General features: G+C 46.0%; 1 protein-coding gene across 1 annotated transcript in view; it reads left to right on the forward strand.

Annotated features, from left to right (window-relative positions):
* The window catches only part of T265_08154 (hypothetical protein), a gene marked incomplete at both ends in the record, with an annotated part of 93,647 nt that overhangs the window by 800 nt on the left and 80,471 nt on the right, over positions 1-12,376 (forward strand). The window contains one exon of the mRNA XM_009173874.1: positions 7,176-9,175. Coding sequence (XP_009172138.1) covers positions 7,176-9,175 — 2,000 coding nt within the window. The remainder of the gene's footprint in view (positions 1-7,175; positions 9,176-12,376) is intronic.

Consider the following 12,376-nt stretch of genomic DNA (forward strand, 5'->3'; position numbering starts at 1 on the left):
CACTACCTTCCATGCAGCTGGTCTGCAAGGTGGCATAACGCAAACAAATTTTAACCAAACCGACCCAGAGCTTCGCGTCTTTCCCCATGTCAATTTATATCCGAGAATCTTTCAATCTCATTGTTGAACAAAGATTCAAAATGGTATCTCGGCAACAAGCTTATGTCCCAGCCGTTTTGGTTTATAAAACGCCCAAAATCCACCTCCTATCCCCCACCGCACTACGAAAGAACGACTCGAGTTTTTGTGATCAAAACACTACTCATATATATCCGCGCTATTTTTTCTGCAAAAAGACCAATACAGTCAAATTAACTGGACTTTTCCGTTGCTGTTTCTTCGCTTGTACTGGCCACCGGTTGTTGGATGCCCTCGGAGACCACAGTAAGCACGGTTACTACGCTAGAAGGGCTGTCTGTATGCACACCAAGAGATGCTTCAGGTGCACATGCTTGAGAGACCTCCAACATATACGTTTCTCAGAGGCATATATCCCCTGGAAAACGTAACATAAGCCGCTTTGGCCTATCAAGACCTTGTACGTTAAGATCAAGATTTAAAGGATCGCGTCTCTTTTCAGAAACCAAATGAACGGCATTCCTGTACTGTGTAAACAAGTATTCATTCCACGGATCTAATTCCACAAAAAAGATAGGGGGGAATGAAGTACTGGGAGGTTTCAGCATTCTTACAAATTTCTCAGCAAGTTCATTTGACTGGGGATGTCATGGAGCAGCAAACAATGTTGGCATCCAAGGCTTTTCATTCGTTCCTCGAGGGATTTTGCAGTAAACTGTGCGCTGTTGTCAGTGACCAAGGCGGCCGGTATATCTTAACGGCTGAATACTTTCCTCAGTGCTCGTTGTGTGAATTCAGCACTAAAAGAAGCAGTAAGAAAACTCTAGGCCAAAGTGCAGCTGAGTCAATGACAATGAAAGCATAGCATTTACTACGCTTGATGAAGTGTGTCCTACGTAACTAGCCACTGAAACCACTCGAAAAATTTGTTATGACTCTTGTACGTATAGTTAACACAATTTTTAGCAGTGTATTTGATGTCAACATTTAGTTCCAGAAACCGGGGTGACAAGCGTGCAGGAGATTATATTTTAATAGCACCAAGATGACCGGGGTGTAAATCTGTAAGAACAGTCTCTCTCTCACTCAGTGGTCGACAACTCTATCCATAAAATACAACAAAATGTCCAACGAACCGGACAGACTCTTCCATGGAAGTAACCTGGAGGAAATTGACGTCACTCGTGCTGTGTCTAGCCACTTCGCAGCGCAGAAAAAGTGGGAGCGAAATGTTTTCTAGTACCAGCAACAAGAGCATCCCGCTCATCTGGGAATGGCTGAATCGACTGATAAAGTAAATCGTTTAAATCGGAGTCGCATAATGAATTTTTGGATCAAAAATCGGTATGGTGGAGCCTTTTTGCGCTACGATAAGCAATCGTGCAGATATTCGAACTCAGGGAAATAATACTCTGTTGCAGATGGCAGATGACGGCGGCAGATGATTTTGCCGGGGATTTTGCAGGACAATACAAGAACTAAAAACCTCGTGATCAGTAACAGTGGCAAGTTGTGATCCAAAATGATAATTATAGAGCTGTTTGACAGCCCAATATACCACAGGTGCTTCTTGTTGAGTTTGAGAATATCAACGTTCGGCCCTTACGATTCGACGGGATGTGCAGAGCACCGGTCTACCTCATTGTCCAAGGATTGTCCATGTTCCAGTGTGAGGTGCATCGGTAATGGTGGTCGAATGTTCGGCAGAAAATGGTTTCAAAACAGTTGAAGCTTGAGTAGAACCAAGCATTTCACAAGGCTTCTTTTTCTGGTTGGGGACCGAGAAAATTGATTGGCAGGTTGGATGAACAAGCAATTTACGCGCTTAGTAAAATTGCGAACATAACGAGAATAATATTGAGGCTCTTTGAACAGAACTCATTTCTTGTAGATTAGCTGGTGATGCCACATTTACGAGAGGACATTTGCGGTACGTATGGGGTTTAAAACCACTGTCATCCACAACGCAGCCAAGACATAAAGGTGATAGAATTGCAAAAGTTCATCTACTCAAAAAATCGCTTCAGTAAGGACCACAGATGTATATAATGTATAACTGAACGTTCAGCATGCACTATGACATCACCTTGGCGCGTATAGACACCGCCGAAATCTTTGTAATTGTATTCACAACGTGTTGGGACATTCATACCAAAGGGAAGGAGATTGTATCGCAGTAACCCAAAAGGCGTGCCGAACACATTAAGATTATCAGAGGCTTCGTCCAGTGATGTTTAAAGGGAGGCATCTCTTAGAACAAGTTTTAAAAACATACTTGAATCTGATAATCGATATAGTGCAACTTCGTGGCCTTTTTTACGCAGGCGTGCCGTAGTAATTCCGCACTTGGCGTTGGTCGACAGTGTCCACAAATCATCAGAGTAATATAATCGGCCTCACATGAATCGCATAGCTACTAGCCAGAGATGGAGAAAGCACAGTGATACCGCAGGTATATTTACATTAGGGACTATCGCAACACTGGGGTAAAATGCAGTTGAATCTGACCATGGAATAATGGACTCAATACCACCAGTGTTAGTAATGAACTCTTTTTTTCGAACAGAAGCGGATATCGCATTTTAGAAAAAAAACTTGTGGCGAAGTTTAAAGCCGTGACATCAAAATGTGGTAATTGTGTCAGGTACGTATATATGCACGATCAAACGAACTGGAAATTTAGAATTCTGCACAGCGTAACGCGTAGCGTCTATGTATTCAAAATGATTTGTGTGCACAGCAATTGGAATAATAAAACAAGAGAATGATGGATGAAGCAGTGAACACAGCATCAACCATATTCATCACACCAGCCTTCATAAAAGCCTAAAAACTCTAAGCCAGAAATCACACAGATTCTGGTCGATAATAACCAAAACGCTTATCCTTATCTGGTGAGTTGAAAATCTCCACTAGTGCTCATTAGAGAATAAAACAGAATAAGGGCAGAAGAAGCGTCATTTGCGGGCCTCTTCCGCCCTCTTTGATCCACTGGTTGTAGTTTTCTATGTAATTATTCCCCAGGCATCTTATTGTTTGCCTTTCCTGCTTGAATGCGGTTTGACAATTTATCTTGTTTCACTTTGATACCTGATAATTTACCTGCTCTTCTCATCCAGATTATCATTACTGGTAAGCCTGACCACGTCTACTTGACTGACTGCTCTCAAACTCGGACTACTGGACGCTCATACCCCTATGTGGCCCTTCAGCTCCTTGGCGACATTACGGAAACTGCAACTTTCTTGTGTTTCGTGCCAGTAAATGCATAAATATGCAGAAACTGCTACATCAGTTACCCCAACATTGCCACTTATACGCGTCTCTCTTATCCCTTTTTTAGTCTTCATAATCAGCTGGTACAAGAATGTAAGTAGACCGTCCCTGTTTTCGAGGTCCCCCGCAGCAAAATTTGCTGTTGGTCTATTTTAAATAACCATTGTTGCTTTATTCCAGCTGTTAACGTAAGTTGACTCAATTATTTTGGTTACCTGGTAAGCAATATACCTCTATTTAGTCATGGTTATTACATTGATCCCATTAGATAATGGTAATATATATTCCCAACTTGTGGGTGGCAAACCGTCTGGCATCATCATGTGTTTACTGCCAGAATGGGGTATGACAGGAAGATTTGCGGGTAGTGGGGATTGCCCGAAAAGGGGACAATGTAATAAACAGTGGGAAGTACTCGTTTAAATAATAATGATGTTTCTTTTGCAACTTGTAGGGAACAATAGGCATGAGTTCCGACTAATTCAAAGACTCAGTTGGCTGATATGAACTAAAACCGGAAAGCCATTTCTGTCCATGTGTGACCTTGGGCGGTTGAGTAAATGGCCGGAGTCGCAACGAGCAAAAGTGGAGGTGGGGATGGGATAATTCGAACTGGGAGAACATGGCATGTTAAGTCTCAAAAATGTGGTGCAATCTGTGAACAAGCGAACTCACGGGTTGCACTGCTGTAGGGAAGTCGGGTGCAGGGGTTTGGTTGGATGGGGACAAATAAGTGGTTGAATTCAAACTAGTAGTCCAACAGGTTGAAATGAATGTCGTGGTGGCAGTTGGGGTTAATGAAACGAGTGGGCAAGGGGGCCTGGTTGGAGGAGGAATTGAACAGTTGCGGGTGTGCTATCAAACTGTGTATGGAAGTGCGGTGCCATTATTGGCCTGATATGCTTCCGTTTTTGGACAGTCCCGTGACGGACGCCACATTTGAGGTGATTCGGCTGGGGTGTGCAGTTCACTGAGCAGCGGTATTCATTTCAGCCTGGTCGAGGAAGCAGGCTGGAACGAAACCGATATGGGATTGTAGGTTGTCTTGGTCCGCTTGGTGATCCCGGAGTTGTAGACCATAGGCCAGGTGGAGTGAAGATCAGCTAACCAGGTCATCCAAAGAGGTCACTTCCGAAGGTTAAGGTTGGGAAGGTGAGGGAATGGGAGGACATTCGCAAAAAATAGTGAGTTTGGGGGAATATAAAATGGGATAATATGCATTAATATACACAGAAAGAAAAACTTGACGTCTGATGCAACTAGGGTGATGACAAGTGATTACATGGAGTAGGAGATAGATAGATTTGTACCTAGTAGGCTAGCGATGTTACGACCGTTTCGAATTCTTGAGCAACGAGCACCAAGGTTAGCAACCAAACCGGCAAAACTCCGAACGAATGGCTATGCAAATGTGCTGTAATATACAAACGAAAGTAGTTACGCGGAATACAAAATTACAAACCTCAACGGTTTTCGACTCCAAAAGGCAAGCAAAGCCGATGTGGATCAACAGTCAACGCGTGACCGAAACCGCGTCTCAAACTCATGAATTAAAACAACATGTAGCTGCCCAAGGATTTGGTACAAAAATGGTATAACCGGAGCGGTAAAAACGATTTGTGCGGTAAGGAAAACGGAGAATATAGATGCCTTGTAAAACTGAAATGGGGTACAGTTCCATCAGTCCAAAAAGGGCGGTCCATTTGAATTGTTAACCGGGAAGGCAGTTATTGAAGATTGGAGGCAGTTTTAAATATAGATGAAATTGCAAGAAGCGACCAGGTGCTGAGTTTGCTAACACACGATTTGATATTACGAGGGATCTAGTAAAAGCCGATGTAAGCGCGCAAAAGCGTGATATGGGAATCAGATGTGTAAGGGCTGCCGGGAACGGACTTCTCTGCTAACTGGTTAATCGAATGTTTACTACATGAGTTGGATAATACCAGGAGAGGAAGTGTGTGCTTGAGAAATAGTCACCAGTCCCCGAAGCACTGCTATCAACCTTAATCTGGTGATGCATAACGACGAAGTCTTTCGTGTCTACCACTGGGAGTGGTGAGTAGATGTATTCTCTGTTTGGATGGCGGAATGGGCTTTGGTGCGGTGTAGCCTCTGTTTTGACGAAAGCAGATGCAACTATTCTCACTGATGTAGGCCATGGGCATTGCAGAGTATCTGTAACATTAAAGAAGAATTGCTATCACTTTATGCACGGTGTGGTCCGAGGTGGTCTTCATCCGCAATGTTTCGTGGATGCTTGCAAATAACAAGAACCGAAATTCCGATCTCTCAGCCGGGACTACTTAGAGGGAATACCGAGCGGGTGTTGGGGAACATTTATCCCACCAATCGCACCAGCATGTGCCATGCCCTCTGAGCTACACGACTTGGGGTCACCATCGTTACTTAATCAGACATTAGTTGCCAAAATCTAGCGTATCCTAAGTTTGAGCAATTCAGGACTTATTTTGGGTCACGTGGTTTACCGTTTCAGGTCCACTACACATACTTGGGTTTCAAATACAGGAACTTGGGACACACGGAAGTCTGACGATCCTGAATTCCAGAAGAAAGAATTTGGAATTATTTACACCAATGTTGGTAAAATTACACAACAAACTTCAGGTGTCTATGTTTTTGGCATCAAAATAGGTGCAAATCTGTCACTGGCTGACACAGAGCAGAGCTAGGGTCCACAAACCAGACAATGCCAGGGGGATTTTAGCACTGCAGCTTGGGTTTCGTTTTTCCTTCCAAAGCCGGTCCCGTGACTCTGACTGGCGGAGCAGTCTCAGGGAAGCCACGACAGAGGAAGTCAAATCGAACCCATCTGAGAGGACCGAACTTTGAGGTTTCGTAGGCTAGTGGCACACGTACACATGCACGGGGCGGTTTTTGAACCAAGGCAAGTGTCGGGTAGGTATGAGCATATGAGGACAAAAGCGTCTGGGAAAAAGGCGAATCGGTGGGGCAATTGCCATGAATCACTAACCGTGATGAGTGTACGCATCTTAGCTTGGGGCACACCACGACAAGAACGAAGTGCTCAATTCCTTTCCAACTCATATTACTTGACGTAATGTAGCCCAGACTAGAATGACCCGGATTACCGATTTCTTAAGCATCGGTATATTGTCTCTTAAATTTCACTAACGAAAATGACTATTGTTTCCAACGACATTCACTAAAATTCATTACCTAACCCCATTGTTCTACCCATGGAGAAGCCAAAACACCACCTAGTAAATTGGAACTTGTCGCCCCCCTAAACTGGCCTAGGTTTTACAAATATTGTTCAGGGGCCAGCCGTCCCTAATAACCGAACATCACATCATTTGGGCGCATGCGTCACGTGCAGGACACGGGCCAGTCGTAGGCATGCCCTGATTGGTCAGAATGCCAGCCAATCCGAGTCAAGCACCTTGACTCGACGGTTCTCGCCCCCTCACGGACATTCTGGCACGACCTTGTGGAACACTGTGACTACCCTATATATATACAGTTGTAATGATTTTCCTTCGTCTCCATAAAGGGCTGTGCAGAGCTACCGTGCGTTTTGTTATACCATAGTGGGCGGAGCGGGAAGCCAAGGGACCGATACAGAGTTGCACTACCGCACTTCAAGACGCAACAACTGGCGACAACCCGAACCCACGATGTCAATTTCGGCAGGGCAACTCCAATTAATTTTACAGCAACAACCCAGGCAGTTCGAAGAAGCACAACTGAGGCTTGTTGAATCTCTGATGCGCAGTATGTCGTTGAATGAGATAAAAAAAGTGTGAGCCTCCGTCTCCTTCCGCAGATGCTGCTGCCAGCTCAATTACTGAATTCAATTTGGATGCTGAATCTGGACGAACTTTCGAAAGTTGGTTCAAGAAATATGAAGACATGTTTCAAACCGACTTCGCTCAGTTTGATGATGCATGGAAAGTTCAACTGTTGCTGCGGAAACTGGGGACAGCTGAACACGATCGGTTCACAAATTTCATACTCCCCAAACTCCCTCGTGACCTTGGTTTCGCAGATGCTGTCAAAATTCTGGCCCAAATATTCGGTGAGCAAAGTTCCTTGTTCAATATTCGTTATCAGTGTCTCAAGATTACCAAAAGGGATACTGAGGATTTCATCACATATGCCGGTGTGGTCAACAGAGAATGCGAGCGCTTTCAGCTCAGCTCCATGACCGAGGATCAATTCAAGTGTCTCATCTTTGTGGCTGGTCTTCAATCACCACACGATGCAGATATTCGGACCCGGCTACTGAATCGAATTGAACAGGATCCAGAGTTGACGCTTCAGAAACTTACCACCGAATGCCAGCATCTTATCAATCTCAAGGCTGATGCTGCCATGATTGGACATTCCAAATTATCTCAGCCGGATATGGTATGCAAAGTAACTTCCAAAAGGAAGTCAAGTTCAAAACGAACTCCAAGAAAACCGCCCACACCCTGTTGGTTTTGTGAAGAATGGCACTATTCACGCCACTGTCCCTACCGGAACCACAGGTGCAGTAAGTGCAGTCGAAAGGGTCACAAAGAAGAATGCTGCAGAGACAACTTCAGGAGCTCGCGCAAACACCGACCCGACAAAAGGACGCAGGCAGAGGCTGTGACCGCCACATTCAGGATGAAATCACCTGGTCGACGTAAATTTGTCACATTATGTATCAATGGCACACCAGTTACTCTCCAACTGGATACAGGTTCTGACCTCACTCTGATTTCAAAACGAACCTGGAACGAAATTGGAAGGCCACCAGTGGAACCCACAAAGTGCATCGTTCGTAATGCATCTGGTGGAAGCCTCAAACTGACCGGGAAGCTGAACTGTTCCGTAACGTTCAAGGGAATTCATCTCAGTGGCACTTGTTACCTCACGAACTACACAGGCCTTGATCTCTTGGGCCTGGATTGGATTAATGAGCTTCAACTGTTGGATGAACCCCTCAATGCCGTTTGTGACGAAACAACTGCAAACGGCCCCGATACGTTCACGAGAACATCACGTCCTGACGATTTTGTGGTCGCTACAGTTGCAGCCAAACCGGAGACCAGATGGAGCATACGCGACACAGCGACTATTCAGCTTCTGGCGTCCGGCAGCGGTAGCCCTCTCACCTCAGTGCAATTTGGTGAACCCTCCCAGCAGCCCGCAACGTTTCACCCGCGATCTGAACCGTTCAGTTTACAGTCGCAGGTTCAGGCGGATCGTCCTACTGCTATCCGGAAAGTCAAGGAAGTGGGGCCGGCAGAAGGGACGCCACAACAGTCACACAGAGACCAGCCACCGATTCAAATATATGAGGAATGCTCTCCACGGTGGACGCAGGGTCGACGATGTCAAACACGAGGCACACGTAAGAACATCAGCACATCCGCGTCAAGTGAACCAACTTCAGGCAACAGACTGCGGTCTGGTGAGGGGACCACGTCGCATTGGAAACCGGACAGCCGTGACATACCTCCCAAGTGGAGGGTACCGGATTCCAGATCAGCATGCTGGCAGCCCCAGGGACGGACCGACGTGCGACAGAACCTACATGAGTCGTCACAGTGGAGTTCAAAGCAGCAGTCGGCTGGACAGCTCTCTGAAGGGGGAGGTGTTCGGGGGCCAGCCGTTCCTAATAACCGAACATCACACCATTTGTGCGCATGCGTCACGTGCAGGACACGGGCCAGTCGTAGGCATGCCCTGATTGGTCAGAATGCCAGCCAATCCGAGTCAAGCACCTTGACTCGACGGTTCTCGCCCCCTCACGGACATTCTGGCACGACCTTGTGGAACACTGTGACTACCCTATATATATACAGTTGTAATGATTTTCCTTCGTCTCCATAAAGGGCTGTGTAGAGCTACCGTGCGTTATGATATACCATAGTGGGCGGAGCGGGAAGCCAAGGGACCGATACAGAGTTGCACTACCGTACATCAAGACACAACAAATATGATGGACCCACATCCAACACGTGAGCTGAAAACGCTAACAGCCACACCCATTTAGCGAATAAACATCGTCTGTCACTGCTAGATCCCGCCTCCAACCAAAGGAAGCTACGTGATTGACCATCCTAGAAAACCGCACTGCCCTAATAATATAAAGCTTCCGCAAAGCAGACTACTCTATGTTGTCTCCAGCACCGTACAGGAGGCGGAAACTAAACGGATGTGTAAGCGCCATTGGTAAAGTCCATTTCATCTCCTCATCCTTAAAAGGCGAGAATGCCTCAAATCTGAAAAAAACCGACACTCATGTGCGTTTTATTACCTTTTCCACTACAAATGTGCCCAAATGGGCCAAATACTTCGGCTTAATTCTACGAAACCGAAAACGCAAATCACATCCATACAATTTCGAACTCGATCCGAGCTTAGTAAATCCAGCATGCATCAGCTGCTGAAACTCATAAGTGGCTATTAGGCTCCACGAGAAACAACACAGGGAGAAAACACTATGCTACGCGTACAAACTGATTAAGTGCTGTTGTCGCTGCCGCTGCTAGAGCCAGATTTCACTCTATTCTTGTGAACAGGCCCGCAGCAACACACCATCGATGACCATTATTTGGCCAGACCCATTAATCCCCATCACCGCTGTAATTCAGCCTCATCTGGCCCCTAGACGTGGATGGCGCTGTAGGTCTTGCACCCTTTAACAATGCTGCCGAACTCTGACTGCAGCCTTCGTTTTGGTAGCACACGTACCATACATGGGCAGTTTTTTGGGTTGGGTGAGAAAGAACACGTGAGGGAGTATAACATCTGCGTGCATGTGGCACGAGCCAGTAAATCGGTTGCTGATCAGCCTGAACTAAAACTCCCACTACTGAATTTAGAGAGTAACACGTGTTGGCCTCCTAGCTCTGTAGTAGTATCTCGCAGTCAACGCCATTCAGAAGGGGGCGATCAAGGGCCGTCCACTCAGACGCACACCTCAACTTTCCTTGTAACCATGGTTTGAACGAAGGAAATTTTACATCGAGATGAGCACCTGAAGAAAGTTAGTAGAATCCGCAAAATTTTCCTAAACAGTAGCAGTTATGCAAAAATTTTTAACGCGCTCAAGGATTTCTTTGATTACAGAATTCACATTTAGAGAAACTGGTTATTTTTCACTTGCTTCCGCCGTATTGGATTTGAGGATATTTTATAGAGCACGCACTGATATTGTCGTTCTTGTTCGCGCACACTCGAATTGAAGGCTATTAGTGACCTATGAACAAGAACGTTTCGTATCACTTGTCCCGCAAAACAAAGCCAAGGAAACAGTGTCGACGGCATTTTCATGGTGTGAAGCACGCGATGTATTGGTTGAACTGCAAGGTGTTGCCTTCACTGGTGTACTGATTCCTTGCTAATTCCACCGGATGAATTGTCGGGCTTGTGGGCAGAAAAGTCAGACGGTACAGTGGAATGGTCGGCACTTTGGATTTCTGGTATGACTCAAGAGAATTGAGATGGTCTCTTGCACGCATGAAACTCGCCCGTAAGGGAACTAATAGAGATCTTGTGAAAAACGGGCAGTACATCGGACCGGTTATGGCTGTCGCGGTAACGTCACGCTAATTCATTCTCTAGTTTGCAGATAGCTTCGTACAGGAGCGACCTGGGTGCGTCAGTTGGGATTGTCGAAGTAGCTAGGGTTTGTCAAGGACACATTACAATTTAAGTTACATCGATCACTCAGAGGACATAGACGAGATTATTAGAATTATGGAAACATATGTTACTTGGATGTGGGTTGAAGGATGTTTATTCCCGTGGCGGTGAGGGAGAGTGTGCCCCGATCGGTAGGATCTCCACAAGTTGGGAAATTAACCTATTATTAGGATTGCAATTCCCCACTTAGATCAACACCATCAGACACAGTTAGATCGCCTCGGATGTGGTTATCTCAGTAGCCCATGCATTTTCTAAGCGTAGACGTGAGTGTGAAACTGAAGATGGCAGGCAATACTTGGGCATGGAAGATGGATTGGGCGAGGCCCAGAACCATATGACGAACATGAAAAAAGGTCTCGAGGTAGCCTAAAGTAGTGGGCGGCGTTAAACAGGTTGTTTGTGCTGGAGGTTTGGAAGCCCCTCTAGCCGTAGCTATATGTTGAATACTCAAATCGAGGGTGGGCAGGTGGGATTGCTCTATATTTAATTGCAGCCCTACCAATCCCGACTGTCCTGTCTGACACCACCCGCGCACCCATTTGCAATGCAGTGTGGGTCCAAATCCCGCTCGCAGGACCGATTCCCTCCCTCTCGGTGTGGTCTACTTAAGTTCTTCGAGTTCCCCTGAAGATGACCAACACCTCACAGGAGCCCTTGTGCAACTCTCCTGCAAATTTCACTTCACTCATCTTCTGCTGATAGGTGACTTCAAGGCTGCAAATGTCTTCCGGATGAAGCTCCAGCGCGTCGGATCAATTGGACTTTTTGCATCGACATTGAGTGCAGTCTTTCCATAGGGAGCTTGGAAACAATACGTCGTTGCACACACCAGATACCGAGCAGGCCAAATACCATCCCTCCTGGATTTGGTCACCACCAAAGATTGACGCTTTGTTGATCAGGTAATAATTAACGTTCCGCTGGGACATAGCATTCACTCTGTGCTGACCTTTGACTTAATTTGCTTTTGGGCCAGAAATCTTGAACCTAAAACGTGGTTTCGAGGCTTCCGCCTTGCAGACTTCTCAAGAATGCGCATCTAACTTGAACAAGTCACACTGGGACCAGCTTCAGCGGAAGAATTATATAGGATCATTGTCCATAAAGTTCACGAGGATGACCTTCGCCCCCAAAAAACCAGCACGCGCTCTGATGAACCGTAGGCTGCCAAAAAGGACTCGGCGGTTTCTGAAAAAGAGGCCCAAACTTTAGCGAATATACACTCATTTGCAACCTAATTTGGTTCTTTCGACAGACTCACTTGGAACCCAGCTGAATCTCTCGTTTATGATGTTCTCAGGCAATTGAATATGCTGCACCAGGCCGCCTCATGTTTCAGTCGCTACGATATTTG

Source organism: Opisthorchis viverrini, assembly GCF_000715545.1.
Source record: "Opisthorchis viverrini unplaced genomic scaffold opera_v5_204, whole genome shotgun sequence".
Taxonomy (NCBI): Eukaryota; Metazoa; Platyhelminthes; class Trematoda; order Opisthorchiida; family Opisthorchiidae; genus Opisthorchis; species Opisthorchis viverrini.